The 21,275-nt window shown below is 38.5% G+C and overlaps 2 protein-coding genes across 3 annotated transcripts in view; one reads left to right on the top strand and one right to left on the bottom strand.

Annotated features, from left to right (window-relative positions):
* The first annotated feature begins 8,057 nt into the window (after positions 1–8,057).
* prph2b (peripherin 2b (retinal degeneration, slow)) lies at positions 8,058–12,652 on the top strand. Its single transcript, XM_079635737.1, has 3 exons — positions 8,058–9,070; positions 10,007–10,253; positions 11,429–12,652. The coding sequence occupies exons 1-3, from the start codon at positions 8,490–8,492 to the stop codon at positions 11,627–11,629; spliced, it is 1,029 nt and encodes a 342-aa protein (XP_079491863.1). The 5' UTR covers positions 8,058–8,489; the 3' UTR covers positions 11,630–12,652.
* Positions 12,653–19,365: 6,713 nt separating this feature from the next.
* Positions 19,366–21,275, bottom strand: part of ubr2 (ubiquitin protein ligase E3 component n-recognin 2) — a 46,260-nt gene continuing 44,350 nt past the window's right edge. For both annotated transcript variants that reach the window (XM_079635735.1, XM_079635736.1), the window contains exons 46-47: positions 20,791–20,892; positions 19,366–20,710 (exon numbers count right to left, since the gene is read on the bottom strand). In XM_079635735.1, coding sequence (XP_079491861.1) covers positions 20,569–20,710; positions 20,791–20,892 — 244 coding nt within the window. In that variant the 3' untranslated portion in view covers positions 19,366–20,568. The remainder of the gene's footprint in view (positions 20,711–20,790; positions 20,893–21,275) is intronic.

Here is a 21,275-nt window from a genome sequence, read left to right as displayed (position 1 = left end):
TTGGTTATTTTCACGGAAACGCACGACTAAAGTAGTTCCAGGTCTTGACCGCGTTACATGTCCATATCACTCCGCCAAATGATTTCAGTTATTTCAAAAGGTCCTAACAGCCTGAAAAAGTACAAACACACAGAGCAACACTGACCAAGCAAATACATATCTTAAGCAATAGGATAAAAACGGGGGAATTTTGCCACAAAATTCTGTTTTATAATACAAGGAAAGTACTCTCTCTCTCCCGCTCCCGCACACACAGTACAGACACACATCGCACAGAAACATGCTGTCAGCTCTGACGATTTTATCAGTAGTTTAACAACTTAAAAGCTACAAGACATTTCTGATAATCATTGCAGATAAACTTGGGTTGCAGATAAAGAGACGCTAATGAATACGTTGAGACGCAAAGATTCAAGTAATTCATATACAAGCTTCGTTGAATTATTAGAAAAATAATAATTCAACGGCCTGTCGTCAATTATTCCTTCAGGCATTTCAGAGTTTCTCCAATTGTTTAAATTTGCTCCAAGAGGCGGTTAGGCTATAGGGCTCAAAATGTAAAAAAACAATCCTTTTAAAGTCACTATGAAATCAAAATTAACACTTATTTTTTCTTATGGAATATTGCAGTATTTATTATAAATGATTTATCCATCTTTTTTTTAATCATATGCCCTCATAATCTATACTCATAATAACTTAAAGGTATAGCGGAGGATTTTCGTTTTCCGGGTGGGTAGCCTATACTATTGGTCCACCTAAGTGTCAATCATTCTGGTGATACGTTTACGTAAGGCCGTCGTACGTGCTCGTCCCTATGTAGTTTTCGCTTTCTGGTGTATTATGTGTGATGAGTTACGGTTTCAGCCATTCCTTTAAAAAATGGCTGAGGGTCGAAAGAGAAAAAATGTATACGAAGTGTATGATAAGAAGAGAAAGGCCGCAGAATATAGAAACAAGACCAGAGTGATTTTGGGTGAATATTTCACACGCTGGCGTGCGCTAAAAGCACAGGTTGGGCTTCCCACTGATGCCGCAGTCGCGAAGATTCTACTAGACAGGGAAAGTTTGTCATGCTATTTGGAGAAATCCATTTAAAATCACTGCTAGTAAAAGTTAATGTAAGCGTTCCCTCTCGGGAGCAAATAGAGTGTTGCGCATGTGCATTTTTAAAAAATTGGAGAGGGCGGGTCTTTTCTAAAATTAGGAAAGATCCTCCGCTATACCTTTAATTTCCCTCTTGCAACGACATCTCTTCTCTTCTCTGATGATGTTTTTTTGCCACGAGGGCGGGGCAACCTGTCACTCACAATAGATCGACCAATAGCAAACCACAACCATCCAATCAGTTCCCTACAAAATCATGTCCCGCCCTACATTTTTTTCTCATTCAAGAAGTCATTTCTTCACAACAAAGTATCTTTAGTTTTGAATGTTTGAGCCTATGGGTCGTCTTTTACTGAAGTCACATTCTTAGCTGCTGTTTACACCCGGTATTAAGAGTGTTTTGGTCGATCGGATCACGAGTAGACGAGGGAGACACATTCCCGTTTACACCTGGTGTTTTAATCCGTCTCTTTTGTCCACTTTCAACCACTTCTGTCCTGATTTCTTCAAGGGCATGTACATTTATGTTTTTTTTTTTTCAGATCTTTTGATCTAATGGACAAAATAAGCTTGTGCAATTTACATATGAACGCGAAAGGTGACGACAGAACAACACACACAGAGCATCAGCTTTAGTTTCTGCTCTGACAGCCGAAGACCAGCCGAACACTGTGAGTGTGTGTTAGAAATCAGGAATGCTGAGAGAACATCGTGCTTGATACATTTTTTTGTCTTCAAACCAAATGGGATCTCCGGCCGATAAAGTTTAAGTCCATTATCGTGTTTCCCATAACATTAGTTCAGTAGGCACAGAGAAGACGGTCTTTTGTGTCTGTTTGAACACTTTTGATCACATGAGCGTTTTCACTAGGAAAGCAATCCGGTCAAATATGTTTTCAACTACCTCTGGAAATGGTTGAAAGAGGACAAGCTCAAAACGTTTTAGACCCCGTTTACATCTGTATTTAGTGTCGTCCACTTGTGATCCGATCGACCAAAACGCATCTTAATACCAGGTGTAAACAGGGCCTAAGTCACAGTGGGTGAAGTCCATCCCCCAGCACAACCTTTTGACCCTCTAGGGTTAAGTTAATGTCACACACACACACACACACACACTGACATCAACTGGTCGACCCTGCTGGAGATTTACACGCAGGAGTCACGAGAGGTATGAGCAGGTAGACCTTGAGACAGACTTGACAGCCCAGTGTGACGACTCAATTTGTGCCCGAGCGTCAGCCAAGTTTGGACACATGAGCATCAGAGAGCATGAACACTCACTGCAAAGATATTCACAGACACAGATACACACCGTGAGAAGCCCTTCTCACATGTGCTCTGAGTCACGCAAGAGAAAAATCTGCCTCTTTGCTGAACTGGCTGTTCGTTTGTTTTCACTGGACACAAATTTTCCACAAATTGATGCAATTCTATTGATTAAATAATGGGCCGTTTCCTCCCATCAGACTGTCACTCTAAACTCCACTCGTTCACATGTGTCAGCCAGTCTGGAAAACTGCACGTCAATCCAGCACACAGACAGCTCTTTAACTCCTTACCAACTTCTCTGTCTGTGTATCTATCAAAGAATCTATTGAAAACATTCAATAAAAGACACGTTTCTTTTTAGGATAATAAAAGTGAACTTTTCGGAGTCTGAAAGGTTAAAATGACAAAATCCAAATGAAGTCCATGCCACAGTCGCCATCTAGTGGACATATAACATATTATACACTTTGGCTGATGCAAACAAATAAAGTGTCTATACTATACATATGAATTTCTTCACATTATTAAAATTAAAATAATTGGTTGGAATTATGTTCAGAGCTGGAATCCAGACAAAGACACAGTGACCATACTCCATTGTGTTTCATGGTTTTGATGACTTTACTATTGTTCTACAATGTGGAACAGAAGAAGATGATGAAGACGACGGTAGCAGATTTCACTATGAGGAAAATAGGCTTTTGTTTAATATGAGAGGAAGAGGAGGAGGAGGAGGAGGAGGAGGAGGAGGAGGAGGAGGAGGAGAGCGAGGGAAGCGGGGGAAGAATAGCTTCAGTGCCTGTTGCAACGACCCAAACTACCAGCCTGTAAAAATAAATCACACATCTGCTTCCAATGAGCCCCTGACATATTAATGCCCTCGTGCTTGTTATGAAATTCTTGTAATGCCCCCCACCCCCTCCTCCATATCCAGAGCACAATGTGCATGTGTCACCAATCCTCTTCAGCTTCCCCTGTCTGTTCATCATTACCTCTCTCTTTTCTTCTGTCACCAACTTACTGATACAGACCATATATCCATCCTCCTATTTATCTATCTATATATCCCTCCATCCACCTATTTATCTATCCATCTATCTATCTATCTATCTATCTATCTATCTATCTATCTATCTATCTATCTATCTATCTATCTATCCATCCATCCATCCATCCATCCATCAATCCCTCCATCCACCTATTTATCTATCCATCTATCTACCTATCCATCCATCCATCCATCCACCCATCCATCCATCCATCCATCCATCTATCCCTCCATCCACCTATTTAACTATCCACCTATCCATCCACCCACCCACCCATCCATCCATCAATCCATCCATCAATCTATCTACCTATCACTCCATCCACCCATTTATCTATCTATCTATCCACCTATGTATCTATCTACCTATCCATCCATCCATCCATCCATCCATCCACCCATCCATCCATCCATCCATCCATCCATCCATCCATCCATGCATCCACCCATCCATCCATCCACCTATCCATCCATCCATCCACCCATCCATCCATCCATCCACCCATCCATCCATCCATCCAACTATCCATCCATCCACCTATCCATCCATCCATCCACCCATCCATCCATCCACCTATCCATCCATCCATCCATCTACCCACCCACCCATCCATCCATCCATCCATCCATCCATCCATCCATCCATCCACCTATCCATCCATCCATCCATCCACCTATCCATCCATCCATCCATCCACCTATCCATCCATCCACCCATCCATCCATCCATCCATCAATCCATCCACCCATTTATCTATCCATCTATCCACCTATGTATCTATATAACTATCCATCCATCCATCCATCCACCTATCCATCCACCTATCCATCCACCCATCCATCCACCCATCTATCCCTCAATCCACCTATTTATCCATCCATCCATCCACCTATCCACCCATCCATCCATCCATCCATCCATCCATCCATCCATCCATCCATCCATCCATCCATCCACCCATCCATCCACCTCTTTATCTATCCCTCCATCCACCTATTTATTTATCCATCTATCTACCTATCCATCCATCCATCCATATTTAAAAGCTCATGAAAGCGTTGCCTTAGTACATAAAAAAGACTCTCGATGCAAGAGGATTATGGATAAACAGATTCTTTGATCGGTTTTGAGCTCTTAGAATAATCTACTGTACAGAAAGACAGAGTGTGACCCTGGTTAAAAAATAAATAAAAATGAAACAATAACTGTAAGAATGGCGCTGCCACTCTCTGTGAAGTGAGTGTGAATATGAACTGGAAGCTGATTATCCGCAGACGAACTGAAAGGCCCTGTTTATTTATCTGAGAAAGACAATCATCGTCCTGTGAGGAAGAGGCAGACGTGTGCTCCTCTCGCATGTACACACTCATACCCATAGCCAATACAGATCCAGAGGATTATTACTTTCTTCTACATTAATATTTTATTATAGATATTTTATCATTTTATTTAAGTACCCCAAATAATTTTTAAATGTATACCACCACTGCATATGCCAAAACTGGCATTTCCTTAATTGTGACTAAGATTGGGTGATAATCATTATTTTTGGTGATATTCTGTCTTTCTTTCTTTACTTTATTTATAAAGCACATTTAAAAAGGTTGACCAAAGTGCTGTACATAACATTCAGTGTATTTTTTGTGTGAAGTGAAGCCAAAGCATTTCTATTGCCCTCTGGTGGCTGGCAGCAGTATAGTCATAAACATTGGAATGGAATGGGATGTAAGCCAAACTAAAAAATCTAATTAAAAATAAATAAATAAATATTAATAATTTAAAGAAGGTTTCTGTCATTTTGGGTAGTTCTTATCACACAGATGTATGCTCAAAAGTTCGTTTGTCCAATAAGTGTGTTTTTATTTAGTTATTTGAAACTATTAAAAGTGTGGGCGGGACCTTGATACGAATATGGCTCCACTGCTGTGCATAATCAGCAACATACATTTCTGCGGTGTTTTGGCTTAATTTTCCTTCAGTGGAAGGAAGTGGAGAGGCGTCAACCTTTTTTTTTTCAGTCAATGATTTTTTTTCTTGAATGTTATTGGCTTAAGGTAAAATGCAGGTATATTTTTTACATACCAGAATTTAGAAATTTCAGAATTTGTAAAACATTTATTACATGAAAAATGCCAGGCAGGACTTCTGTGTTCATTTTTTAGTGAAATTGAAAATCGTAAAAAGAAAATTGGTAACACTTTCTATGAAGACCATGCTTACAAGCTCCATTCATACTTCTATACTTTATAAATAGTATTACTATTTTATGAATATATTTAAAAAGACTAATTAAGACCTATACTGCATTATAAGAACAGTTACATTTATATTATTTTTATAATTACTTATAAGTCATGCATTTTCTTGTTCAGTGCGCATGCTCATAATCCATTATCCATTGATTTTTTAGTTTTAATTAGTCATTCGTAAGGTTCCATGAATGTGTTTATAAAGATGCAACCTGCATTGCTATAATAATATTATATTATAATTACGATTTTTTAGTTATTCAGATTTATTTCTGTCAAAGAAATGAATATATTGTTATGTTCTTATAAATACTTATTGTGAGCCAATCACAGACATATCTGTTCAGTGCGTCAACACAATGGCCAATCAGAGGTGTTTAAGAATCCGTTCAACATCGTCCATCGTCACATTTAAAAATTTCAGTACTGACTTGTTACCGAAGTCGGTACTTCTTGACAACTCTACCAATAACAATTCAATGTTACTATGGAAATTGCACAGCCATGACCGCCTACTCCAACAAAGAATTGCAAAATATATATATATATTTTTTTTTTTTAAATATTCAAAACAAGTAACATTGTGTAATGTCCATCTTGGAGCTGGTTGATTTCGAGGCTTTCAAGTCTTTATTGAACTTTTTTTTTTCTTTAATCCCTATGAAAACAATGAATGGAGCAATATTTCCAGAACTAAGGCAACTGAAAAAGTGGAGGGTCGATGTTGTGCTGTATTATCACAGCTTGCCAAAAGGTGTCATTACACACAGAGTTCACTTTACGGGATGTGTAGTAGTACAGCAGTAGTACAGTACACAACAGCTTTGAACATGAACCTCTCATCTGCTGCAATCATCACAACTATACACTAAATATTAAAGCAATGTACAATTTGAATGAACAAGACGTCATCACAAAAAGAAACACAATATTATGTTGAGCTCAGAATGCCCCACAATAACAACGGCCAACCAAGAGTTCCCTCCACACCTACAAATACGCACACTTGAGCCTCAATGGAACAAGCTTCTCAATCTTCTCATTTGCTGGGGTAGAAGCATTGCGTGCAATTCATCCAGTGCCAACGTGTCCTTCTAAATGGATCTGAGAGTAAGTCACTCAAATCCTATCAGTCCCTGTAATCTTGTCACATGTGACCAACACACGCTAATTACAGGGGTGATGCCCCAAGGGTTGTCATATAGACATGGCTGCAAGGCAACTCAACAACTCAACCAATTAGCTCTTAGCCCAACGACAGGTCAAGTGCTCATGCAAGAGACCCTACAAAAGACTTGGGGTCAATCCACCAAAAGTCCTAATCTTCACCCATTTCCTTTGAGGAGGAATGTTTAGGTATTTGATTAGGCTTAAGCAAAGTGGCAAAGGACTTAAAGTTCACTACTAATTATAAGAGCTTGTGATTGCTGCAAATAGGTTTAGTAGCGAACACAGAAAGTTATTTGCTCTTCATGGTAACTGTCAAATGAGCTAATTGCTCTTTGACAAAGTACATTGGATTGACTTAGGTGCAAAATCTGTCTGGACGGGTTGTATGACTGGATCTCCCCATGATTTGTTGAGGAAGATAAATTAGCCAACTAAATAATGACATTAAAAATGTGACTTTATATCCTTTCATCATGTGAAAAATCACCTCTGAAGGAAGAAGGAAAGCTGTCCATAACTTTGAAGTTGCTATGGGAGGATTGACAGGGACAAGGATTGTTAAATTACATGTCTAGGTGATAATAATCTTAGGAGACCTGTCAAACTTCTTGTGGAGTTACACAATAGGATAAAACACATCGGTCACGTTTACCTGGCCTGTCTGGGGTCTATCATTATATCATAGATTGAAGCACGGCTAAGCTAAAGACATTTGGCTAGGTTACACTTAGCAGAAGTATCATGCACAGAAAAATGTGCCCCCAAAAAGTATTTTCAATTCTTTTTATAAATTAAATATTAAGAAAATGGTTGAACTACACTCTTGTCAAGCTTCACTCTACAAAGTTTGAACATTTCACAACTAGGATGAAGACTCAGCAATATGTTGTTCTTGTTTTCCTTTGCACTATTAAGGTGACTTGAATAAGTAAATACATTTGTTATTGACACAGGAGCTGGAAAATACAAACCACCCAGCGGTACATTTGAGTGTATTATCCTAACAAATCAGTGGTCTGAGAAGCCATATAAGGTACAAACAAAAGGCCTATCAGACAAGAATGTAACTTTCTTTGGTCTAAAGACTATCCAAAGATACCCCCACAGCCCAGCAATACCAGCAGGTAAAAAAGGAAACTGATGCTAAAGTAACTAACCAATTACAGAGTAAGATAAAGGATTAGTCCTCGGCTCATCTGCAAATGGGATCAGTGCTGATTATTGGGCTTTAGGATGACGTAGAGGAACTGGATTCTACAATCATACAGCTCCTCAGCCGGCCACCCCCTTTTGCAGGGAAGGGAACCATCAGCAAAAGCCACGTAGCCCCCCAGCAGGTCCATTTGGGTGGATTTATGAGAAATTCCAGAGAAAGAGGCCTCTGGTTGTCAACATTATGGACTCTCTTAAATTGTGGATGGTCAGAATGGGTATGAAGAGGGGAATCCTTGCTACAGCACGTTCTGCAACCATACTTGATGACGGATTACTAAACTAAGCTTCTGGACTACAACGTTTCTGTTCAAGGTCTTCAAGAATTTCAACGGAAAAGAAAACATCAAAACGTACAATAACAGGCAATCATACTGAAGAAGAATCCCTGTGAATATATATTTGTGACTCATTAGACACCAAAAACAAAATGGCTTTGATGCCTATGAAATTTGACTTGGCCAAACGGGTCAAGCTTGCCCAAGGACTGTGGCTCCTGTACTGGCTCTCTGTCATGGCTGGAATCCTCATCTTCAGCATGGGTATCTTCTTCAAGATCGAGCTGCGCAAGAGAAGCGAGATTATGGATAATGATGAGAGTCATTTCGTGCCCAACCTGCTCATTCTGGTGGGACTTGTGGCCTGTGCTGTCAACGCTTTTGGGGGCAAAGTGTGCCATGACTCCCTTGACACAGTCAAGTTCACCAAGTGGAAACCTCTATTGAAGATCTACATGTGTGGATGTGTGGTTTTCTGCATCTCCCTCTTTGTCACGGCTCTGCTGTGTTTCTTGATGCAGATCTCTCTGCACTTCGTCCTGGCTGAAGGCCTGAAGAATGGAATGAAGTTCTACAAAGACACAGACACGCCAGGACGATGCTACATGAAGAGAACACTGGATATGACCCAGATTGAGTTCCGTTGCTGCGGCAACAACAACTACAAGGATTGGTTCGAGATCCAGTGGATTAGCAATCGCTACCTGGACTTCAGCAATGACGATGTTAAAGAGTGAGTACTAATATTTTTTTCCTAAAAAACAAGAGTGGAAATGTAGATAATAGATGCCAATGGATCTAAGTGGAAGAGATTCTGGATGATATTTATGCAACTTCTTGTGATGTACCTTTTTTTCAATGATGAAAATATTTTAACAGTTACTATAGATATAGATAAATTAAAAAAGGTACAGCCATTAAACATGTATGTCCAAGTATTAAGATAAAGTTACCAAGGCTGATGTTCAGTGGGATTTGGGGAAGTTGTATCTTGTTTAAGGCAGCTAAGCGGATAGAGATCAGCTGATGTATATATTATTCTCCTCTTCAGGAAGCGCAACCCAGAAGGCGCTCTATTGTGCAATAATGTACAAAATAACCAAGACAAAAGATAACGCACAAGTTCTAATGAAGACCTCTCAAAGCAGACCCCCTGAAAACTGTAATGTTGAATGGAAGAGGAATCAAATTTACGGGTTTGTTTTGAGAGATTCCTAAGTAGATAATTGTCTGGTGGGTTTTAGAAAAAGTAAATGGGTAAAGGGGGCAAACGGGTCCATGGATTGGATAATCTGTCAGGATCCTATTCCAAAGTCCTTTAAAGCTTACTCTCCACACCAATAATAACATTGTACAATCTATTACCTCCCATGGAGTCTGCCCCCAATGTTGACCTCCCAAAGGGGCTATCACCGTTTAGCTGATAAATGATCCCAAGGAGGTTCACAAATCTAATTTAATCAAATCTAGTCTAATTTAAAAAGTGGTGTTGTCAGATTGGAGTTCTCATCTTTGTCCAGAAATCTCAAAGTTAGTGTAAAGATACAACTTTGTCGAGATATGTTTCTAAGCCTGTCACTCCTGAAACCTTAAAAGCCAGACCCAAGAATATGGACCAATTCATGCCAGAGAGTTCTCAATCTTTTTTATTTATTTTGGAATTTCTTAGCCGTGTCCAGAGCAACGTGGAAGGCAAATACTTGATGGAAAGCGTTCCCTTCAGCTGCTGCAACCCTGGCTCCCCTCGCCCCTGCATCCAGCATCACCTGTCCAACAACTCCGCTCACTACAGCTATGACCACCACACTGAGGACCTAAACATCTGGACCAGAGGTTGCCGTGAAGCCCTGGTGTCCTACTATGGAGGCATGATGAACAGTATTGGTGCTTCTGTGCTGCTGTTCATTATTTTGGAGGTGGGTATGGGAGAGGAACTGGAATCTTAAGTTGAACACAGCTAACTCGTGACCTTTGACTTTCTCTCTAGATTACACTCTTGGTGGGTAAAGAGTGTGTTGCTAGACTCTAAAGAGAGCTGCTAGATTATAAGGTCAGTTGGTACGTAAAGAGTAATATAAATAGGTCTGAAAGAATCAGATTAATAAGCTGCTTAATTGATTTAATTAACACTTTGTGTTGAAGGAACGACAAGGTATAACTGGTAAACATTTAACACGTGGGAAGTTGACAAATAACATGAACTTGGCATATTTACATATTCATATTTTCCTCTTACAGAACTTGTCTACACTACTACTCCAAAATACATTGGAGTATTTTGGACATTGGAAAATACAAATACAACTATACAGTAATGCATAGACAATTTAGTAGTTGGGAACAGCAAACCTTCAATATGAATTGTTAAGGACCCGATATGCTATAAGTACGCAAGTTCTTCGCCTAGTGGTTAACAGAAGTTCAAAATACATGATGGTATACTGTTAGCGAACATCCCAACCCCACACACACTGCAATATATGTAAATATGTGCTGTGTGTTTTCCTCTCAATAACAAAATAAACACACAACAAAAATAACAGCGATGAGAAAACGTCAGTTAAGAAAGCATCTGATCATAGCGATGTAGACATGTTTGCACAAGCTCTGAAATTCAGCTCTGCAAGTCAAGTCACATTTAAAAAAGTTTTTTAAAAAGATCTGATTTACATAATCGCCAAGGACCATTGGTAGTACAAAGGTGTTTTCCAGTCTGAGCAAATTTTTCCAAAATGTTCGCTTTGGCAAGCTGTTTCGAACTCCCGAAAACTTCAAACAAACTTAGTTTTGGTCTGATTTTGTTGTAAATGACTACACACCAGTTCATTCTTCAATTTTGCCTGAAGTACATTGGGGCCTTTCGTGATTGCGTAATGTGACGTGACACCAAATGTATAAAAAAAAATAGTTCAAGAGGGTTAACCTTAGCTTGAACCGCTGGCCTTAGTCTGAGAATCTTGGTGCCAAACTGGATATTCCCTGGAAAAGTAGAGCTCAAGTGGATAAAAACACCCGAAGCACACAACAATGATGCTGCTTTGAGCATGTGTGAAACTTTCTAGAGATTCATTAACCTGAAATTTTGTCGCAGGCTGTGGTGACTGTCGGTTTGCAGTACCTGACTACTTCACTGGAAACCCTGGCAGACCCAGAGAATCCTGAGAGTGAAAGCGAGGGATGGCTGCTGGAAAAGAGTGTAAAGGAGACACTTTCTAGCATCATGACGAAGATCAAGTCCCTGTGTAAAGGCAACCAGGTACAGGAGGAAGATGCAGAAGCAGCTCCCACATAAAGCTGAGAGCCACGCCCCCTCATGTCCATAGCCACTCCCACTTTTGGGAGAAGGAATGCATGAAAGGTTGATTAAAATGTTCTCTCTTAAAAATATAGGTGTATATGCATACAGATAAGATCAATACACCTACAATTTAATGAGATTCCAACTGAAATGTGAATTTACACACTACACTGTAAATACAAATGAAATATAAATTAACAAGTTTATTTTATAATATTTTAAATATATCTGTAAATGTCCTGATATTATCATCTGACCATTTCTGATATTCCAACCAAACAAGCCTCACCGTCCACGTTTGTTTGTAGAAGTATCAAGTTTGAACCTTATATTTCCAGTTTATTTAATGGTTAAGCGGATGTTTAACCCGACAGCCTCACACATGCAATAGCATATATTTCACCCTATAATATATTTTTCATCCTAAAGCCATTGTGCGCTATGAAATCAGAAATGACCTCTCTTGAAGGGGTCACATGGCAGCTTTTATCCGGCAGCTGAGGAAAAAGCATTCCGTCACCTCAGGATTCAAAGGGATGGAAACAGTGGCACACCTTGCTTTTTACACAACGCTGCCTTTAACAGGCCTTAGGTTGTCTGACAGTTTTCAAAAGCATGTTGATGGTGATCTACTGGAGAGAACTCTGTAACAATGGGGAAACTCACGTTCGCCATTAATGTGTGTAGTTCTCGGGTTAAATATCTGCCTCACTAGTTGTGAGATGTGAAAACAGGCTTTCTGCCTCAACTTGCACCATTTCAGCGCTCCGTTGAGCGTACAGCTGTGGGACAGGTACAGGAGTTGTCAAGAGTACCAAATGTAAAAGATTCTAGTGGATTGTGTGTGATTTGTTAAGTCAGACAACCCAATCAGTTGTATTTTTTTTTTCATATAATTTCTGTGAGTTTTTAATTTTCACATATACCTTTCTGTACATTTGACCTTGACTTTGCAGTAATGTCAGTTTTTGTGGATCGTGTAGGTAACTCCATTTGTGAGATAAAGATATTTAATGAGACTCAGCATTATTCTGTGGTGTTTTTTGCAATATGCAGTATATATTACGGCTTGTTCCTAATGTGAACGGGATGTGACTCTTTGCTTCTGTTTAACCTGTTTAAAGATTTATTTTAGGCGTTTTTGCCTTTTATTTGGACTGGACAGGAAGTGAGACAGGAGCTAGACAGGAAGTGAGGTGGGGGGATCAGGAAAGGTCCACGAGCCAGGACTCGAACTCAGGTCGCCCGAAGCACAACGGTCAGCGCACTTGCCCACGAGGCTATCGCGCTGACCGCTTCTGGTTAACTTAAGTCTTTCAAATACTTCCAAGACTTAAATATGAGGGGTGAACGTGGGGTGAGGTAATAAGTGGCTATAGAGCTGGTCACAGGTAAGAGATGTTTGGACAGTTGAATCCCAGCGGGACACAGCTTTACCTGATTGGATGAGGAGAAGGAAATGGATTTCTCTAAATGAGGCTTTTGTCCTGCTCAGAACAGCTGAACACCCATCCTCAGAACGCCTTTAAGCAAAAAACATGCTTTTTCAGCATCAATATTTTAGGTTAAAATGAATAAAGGGCTGTAACGATTAATCGCGATTAATTGAAATCCAAAATAAAAGTTTGTGTTTACATAATATATGTGTGTGTATTGTGTATAATTATTTTGTATATATAAATACACACACATGCATGTATATATTTGAGAAATATTTGCATTTATGTACTGCATATATATTTTTATATGATTTATATTATATATACATATAACTATTTTATATATAAATAACACATTTTTATTAAATATATACATGCATGTGTGTGTATTTATATATACAAAATAATTATACACAATACACACACATATATTATGTAAACACAAACTTTTATTTTGGATTTCGATTAATCGCGATTAATAATAAATATGTATAATGGAAAGTATAGTATGTCACACTATGAGACTGCTTTTAAATGACCCCTTTACATATATTACCTTACACATTTATCCCAAAAGTGTACAAATTGCTTAACAATAGACATGTAGTCAGTTGACAGGCTAAAAGGTAGGGTGATATCAGCTAAATTGGGCCACTTTTCGGTAAATCGTTTGGGACAATAATACAACACCATATATGCCCTTTCCATGTGTTTTTATGATTAATAATGACTGTTTTTTTATCATTTTGTGTTGAAATTATTTAATAAAATATAATTATTTAGGCCCTACAGTTCTTGAAACATCAGCTGTGCCAACTTTTTTTGCATGAGCAGTTTCAGGTAAAATGGGCCAGCTGTTCAGGTAAAATGGGCCAGTCAAACTGCAAAGGGAAATAGTAATTTATCATCAATTTTAATTTTAAAACACAATTGCTTATACAGCCACATAACATTTAAAGTGCATTAAACAAAAATATTCATATGTGCCATTAAAAAAAAAAAAAATTTTGGGTGCAAACCCACATATTAAAATGTGCTATTAAAAAAGTGTGTGTGCATGTGTGAGTGTGTGTGCGTGCATGTGTGTGATTGTGTGTGCATGTGTGAGTGTGTGTGCGTGCATGTGTGAGTGTGTGTGTGATTGTGTGAGTGTGTGTATGTGATTGTGTGTGCGTGTGTGCATGTGTGAGTGTGTGCAATGTGCATGTATGAGTGTGTGTGCGTGCATGTGTGAGTGTGATTGTGTGTGCGTGTGTGCATGTGTGAGTGTGTGCAATGTGCATGTGTGAGTGTGTGCGCATGTGTGAGTGTGTGCAATGTGCATGTGTGAGTGTGTGCATGTGTGAGTGTGTGTGCGTGCATGTGTGAGTGTGTGTGCGTGCATGTCTGAGTGTGATTGTGTGTGCATGTGTGAGTGTGTGCAATGTGCATGTGTGAGTGTGTGTGCGTGCATGTGTGAGTGTGATTGTGTGTGCGTGTATGCATGTGTGAGTGTGTGCAATGTGCATGTGTGAGTGTGTGAGCGTGTGTGCATGTGTGAGTGTGTGTGTGATTGTGTGTGAGTGTGTGCAATGTGCATGTGTGAGTGTGTGTGTGATTGTGTGTGAGTGTGTGCAATGTGCATGTGTGAGCGTGTGTGAGTTTGTGTGCATAATGTAAATAAAATATCTACTACCATTATTACTGTTCAGGGGGTGTGTGGGGTCATGGTGAGACACGCACACACACACACACACACACACACACACACACACACACACACACACACACACACACACACACACACACACACACACACACACACACACACACACACACACACTCACTCACACTCAAACACATGTGTGTCATTGACACAGATGATGGCCCATTTTAACTGAAACCATGTAGCCCATTTTACCTGAGTGGGTTAAGGTAAATTGGGCCGCCAAGAAAAACATCACTTTTTCAAAAAATATGTTCATATACCAAACTAACAATATTATTTCTGATCGATGCCATCAAGACAGATATTATGCATAGTTTTTTTTATGTGCATGTTCGTTTTTTTATAGATGTATCATCCTTATAATAGTTTAGTTATATTTGGTATGCCAGGCTACTTACCATGCAACTTTCTGGTGCAGTCTTGATTTGAATTATTGCCCCACCCACCATAGAAACAATAAACCAATCAAATCACCTGTTACTTGTCAAGCACATATGACAACAGTTTGAAATCCTTTGCAGTCATTGGCTTTAAATTCCAGAGGGGCTGGGACCCCCAAACCTTAGATGGCCCATTTTACCTGATGGCCCATTTTACCTGATATCACCCCTAATTATAATTGACAAAAGGTCAAAACTGCATAAATTAACTTGAAAATGTATCTCTTGCTTCGCTGCAGCTGCCTTACTTTCACTGTTGATGTGGTCCATCATGAATAGATATAAATTAAGTTGATAACAATTAAGCTAATAAAATGGAGATTAAGGGTGAAACAAATCTAACTTTGCTCACTGGTATACACTTAGGGCGCTAAACAGAATATCTGTCCTCTGGTATTTTCTCCGGGCCTGACGTCCATAAACAGTGATGGCTGGATAAAGCCGTTAATCAGCTTTCTGGAGCAGCTTACCTTCTCAGGTGAAGCTCCGGCCGGGGCAGTGCGTCTCGCAAGCGCCGATTTGTGACACACAAACGCAAACTGTCATTAGGCAGAAAAGGAAAGTTATTATTGGTAAGTTTTGGTTTTAAGATTTAGCTGCACAAATGAAATCTACCTTCATAGCTTTCATAGCAGCGGCTGCTGCTGCTTGCGTTTTATTTTCCATCTCGTTGTAGTCAGGGAAGTTCATGTCGGAAATGTCCAACTTTCCACTTTAAGTCGTGATTACCAGCTCGTCGCATTCAAGTAGGCTACTTTGTTGTCGGAAAGAACAGGAATCGCGGACGACATTGTCTATTTGGTAATTTGGATTTACCTATTTTCTGGGAAAATCTCATTAAAGCCAAAATGATATAGCGTCCCATTCCCTGATAAGTAGGCCTATTCACTGCGTTATTATCTAGATAGTTTGCTGACAATTCTGAAATTTCGGTCAAATACAGACTATTTTCGCTGTGTATAAGAGATTCAATATGCTTCGAATGATTATTTGCATAAATGCGATTTAACAACAAGAAAAGATCGACAATGTGTAGCTGTAGTGGGAGAAAAACAAATAAAGCAGTCGTTCTCCCCTCCGCCATGTTTAAAGTTTATGGAGCAGCCATCTCAGGAACTCCTAACTTCCCAGTGGTAACGACTTGGTTCATGAATTACGGTATGTCCAATATTTACCTAGGAAATTCGTATTTGGGTCAATGACATGACGCCTAAATTTTCTGTCCGATTGCATTTTTTCAGGTAAAAACGGGTTTAAATCCATAAAAAGATACTGTAGCCTATATTTGAAGTAAATCTTATGTATGTACTAACTTTAACTTTTCAAAAACCTTTAGTTATTTGTAATTTTTTTGTTATTTAAAAAGTTAAAATATCATGTGGTGCGACCGTCCGGCTATAACTTCTGTCTATGAAATTACTCTAAATTTATTAAAATTTATTTTCTGCACTATTTGGCATGATTTCCAAAGTGTTTGTAAAAAAAAAAATCAAAGCATTTGTATTTATATTTCCATCATAATATACAAAAAAACCTTTGTTCGATGATGTCCATTTTATGACATATGTGGTGCGACCGTCAAGGAACTACCATTTTGTGACTTTTATGTTGAAAAGTATTCAAACACAGGAAGTTACATCAAATACCAATTTACCAAGGACCCATGGAAGCAGCAAGCAGGTTTGTAATTCTCTCAAATTGAAAAAAAAAAAAAAATGATGTCATGTGGTATGACCCAAAAAAATAAATATATTAAGTTATTTCTACAAATATATATTTTTGTTATAAAATTTCATAGTGACCTTTTGTGTGAAGCTAGCTTGTTTTGTTTAGGTGGCCAATTCTGTGCCTGTAAATTTTGACTGAATTTGAAAATATCATGTGGTGCGACCAAATATCATGTGGTGCGACCACTGCAGACTGTTTTCCATGATAGATATATGTACTAGATTGGCCGTTTTTGTGCTTTTATATTCAATTGACAGTTTATATACAAAAAGTACTTTCATTTAGTATCATTTGGAATAGATTTTTATGCAATTTGGGATTTGGGAAACTCTTTGCACAGTATGAGAAAAATGCAACAAAAAATGTAATCATGTAACATCAGTTTAGTAATTACGCATTTATTAGTAATGTATTAGCCTATTTATTTATTTAAAACTATTTTAATTATTTTACCAGATGCCACTGCCAAGCAAAGTAAAAATGCTGACCCTGCAGCAAGAGCGGAGTACATGGCTAGGAGAAGAGTGAAATATTATTAGTTTAAAATAGCTGTCTTCTATGTGAAAGTTATTCCTGTGATCAAAGCTGTATTTTCAGCATCATTACTCCAGTCTTCAGTGTCACATGATCCTTCTGAAATCATTATAATATAATAATTTGCTGCTCAAGAAACATTTCTGATTATTATCAATGTTCATATTTTTGTGGAAACTGTGATATAAATTTTATATGTCAGGATTATTTGATGAATAGACCGTTCAAAAGAACAGCATTTGCTAAATATCTTTACTGTCACTTTTTATCAATTTAATGTGTCCTTGATTAATACAATTATTAATTACTTTAAAAAAAAAACTATTGGCCCCAATGCTACCTGTATACAAAACTTTATTTTGAATACAATACTTTGTATTTATATCTATAACATTATTATTTGTTAGAAAGAAATTCTGAGTCAAGTTAAATGAAATAGTGCAATTATGTTTGCGATGTGATTTTTATTTAAAAAAAAGAAGTTTATAAAATGTTCGTGTTCAGGATAATGACACAGAGGAACGATATAATTGGAATCACTTTCAGAAATATTTTTACAGTTGAAGGGATACAAACATTGACAGAAAATCAGAGTTCCTAAGACATTTAAGTAGCTTTTATAAATGTGCCTTAGAAAACATTACTGGTTTACATCTTGAGACAAAACAACAGCACTGACATATTTTAAAATACATCAGTGCAAGTTGCTTTCAGTTAAAACTGTGCAAACATGCATTTTAGTCTGGAACTAGACTTAAGCCTTGTCTGTGAAACCAGGGGAATAAAAACTGCTTATTTTGATTTCATGGTGACTCAATTTCAAGTGGACTTAACTGCAGCGCACACTTATAATAAAAGTTATTGTGGACGCTAATATAGTTATTGTTCTGGGCATGAACAGGCCTTAGGAACATCATTTATCACCCTCAAATATAATTGTAAGTTTAATGGTAAAATGGCAAACAATTTTCCGAAAATTTTATGGGATATAAATTACTGATTGGATAAAAAACTGATTGATATTATATACTGATTGATACAGACAGACAGAGATACTTCTAATTATAATAATCAGAATAAACAACTGCACCACCAAACCATAGAATAAGTCAAATGAATTATACATTATAAAGGGTATCCTAATTTTAAGTTTTTGTTCAAACAATTACTTTTCTGCAATTGCCGGTCATCCAAACTGGACTAAGACTCTGTAAGTCCAAGCAGTCAGAGCTCGAACTCTGGGTCTAATCCTCTTTATTGCAGCGTTCCTGGATCAACAAGAGATTTGGACAGAACTAGAGCACAGCTGAGAAGAGCTGTAACCAGCAAAATGGGTCACACACACACACACACACACGCCTGCATCAGGCCACTCATTTCATCAGCTGACACTTTTAATTAGGAATGTCTCTCTTTTTTGGCCGACAAATGAAGACAACAGTATCTTATAGTAATGCACCAAAAGATGTTTAGAAATATCGAAACGGTCACTAGTACAGGTAAAACTCGAAAAATGTGTGCAAAAATTCACTTAATTCAGTAATTCAACTTAAAAGGTAATTAGACGGTAAAAATATATTCTAATTTTGAATAATAAAATATATTATATACTCATTACAGCTTATGAAAACCCCAAATTCAAAATTAGAATATTGTGAAAAGGTTTTCGTATCTTATCATCAAAGGTTTGAAATATCTCACTTTGAATGTAATGAGTCTATATAATATATTAGTTTCACCTTTTAAGTTGAATTACTGAAATAAATTAACTTTTGCACGATATTCAAATTTTTCCAGTTTCAGATGTAAAGCCTGTACACTGATGGTCATCAGCTCATTATTCATCAATGCATTTTATGTACCACTTCAACACACACAACAGAGCTTTTTTTCTTTATTTCATTAATGTTTTACAATATAGTACAATGTACCCATTTATACAAGAATTCACAATATTAACAAGTCAGTTTGTGATGTAATACACTGCTCCAGCCACTGGAAGTGTCTCAGGACATATGCTCACCGCAGTAGAACCAGGCGTTTCATCTGAATTGCGCGAGGCATGAAAACTTGTATCTGAAAGAAGCATCGTGTGTTTTAATGTGCATCGCTGACAAATAAAACTTTCGATTTGGACTAAATCCTCGGGCCAAGGCCACTATAAAGAATGAACGAAGTTGAAACTGAATTAAGGATATGCAATTCTGCTGGAAAATGGTGCAGCAGTGTCAAGAAAGATGTCCAAAATCACAACAACACACACACACACACACACACGTCAAAATCATGTTTCAGAGTGGAATTGCATGATTCCATAGATCGAGGTCAAATACAAGAAACACAAATAACGCGCTCCACGAAAGAAACAGAAACAAACAGTCTTGTAAAAACGGACCACCTTAGAAATCCATCATATTAGAAACATACCAACTAAACACCTGTACGTAAAAAACTCACTCACGCGAACATACGCAGCGCAGACAGACAGAAAGCAGGCATTCGAAGGACATACTCGTGTGCTGCTGGCGTTGGCTTGTGTCGGATGAACATCGCTGAGCACATTAATTAGGTGGCCTTCACAAACGTATTGCAGCATTGGAGATGACGGGGCAGAGAAGATGCTCGTGTCCTGCAGGTGGCGCTATCCCTGCATGGGCGTTGAGGGACATTTGTGCTTACTTGAAGGGCAGCACCACCGTTCAATTCCCAAGCGATAAGAGAACTGTCTTGTGAAACCTATATATATGTAACCAAAATACCTGGAAAATAATTTAATATTACTTGGAGAAGAAATTAAATAGCATTCCTATGAAGAATATCTGTGTTGCGAACGAACCCTTATTGTGAAGGTTCAATACCTTGGCTATGTCTCTCTTTAAATATGTATTTATATCATATTTGAAAGAAAAAAGGGAGCGAAAACCCCCTTCCCCCACAAAAAAAAAAAGAAAGAAAAAGTCATGCATTCATCCACTGTCAGAAAGGGGTGGAGGAAGAGCCAGACGCCTTGGCAACCTCTAGCCCTGTGCGTTAAGGGTGGGCGCAAGTGTGAGGACACGTCATGTGACTTCTCGTCATGTGACTTCACAGGTGCTGCCAGTCGATGCCCACCAGAGTCTGATTGGCCTCCTGGGCGTGGCCGATCTCCTCTGTGATGCTGTGCTGGCGCCACAGCTTCTGGATCTTTCTGTAGCGCTCTTGGCACAAGTGTAATGGGTTTCCCCGTCTAAGAGACAAAACAACACTTGATCTCACACAACTGTTGGGAATAACCATATGTGTGAAACATCAGAAGTAGAGATGCACCTTAGCCCTTGGTCGGTCTCCCCATAGTCGTCCAGGTATGGGGGAGCGTAAAAACAGCCCTTGGTTTTGCCCGCCAGGAACAGGACCTGACTCTCCCGCACCCTGACACACAAACATGGACAAGTTAAACCCTGCTGACAGACAACGCAAAAAGCCACAAGATTGAGAGTTAAAGTGATCTGAACACGGGCATGAATGCGCAAGATCCACCCAACTCCAACTCCTAGTTATTATAGCTAATAAAGTTTTAAAAAAGGATATTTTTCTGACACAAACTCATCGCTTCACAAGATAGATGCACTTTTATGACGATAGATGCACTATTATGATGGATAGATGCACTATTATGATGGACAGATGCACTATTATGATGGATAGATGCACTATTATGATGGACAGATGCACTATTATGATGGATAGATGCACTTTTATGATGGACAGATGCACTATTATGATGGATAGATGCACTTTTATGATGGATAGAT

This window comes from Phoxinus phoxinus (genome assembly GCF_949152265.1).
Source record: "Phoxinus phoxinus genome assembly, chromosome: 14".
Lineage (NCBI taxonomy): Eukaryota > Metazoa > Chordata > Actinopteri > Cypriniformes > Leuciscidae > Phoxinus > Phoxinus phoxinus.
The sequence above is the reverse complement of the archived record's forward strand: the minus strand, read 5'-3'. Positions and strand labels throughout refer to the sequence as shown.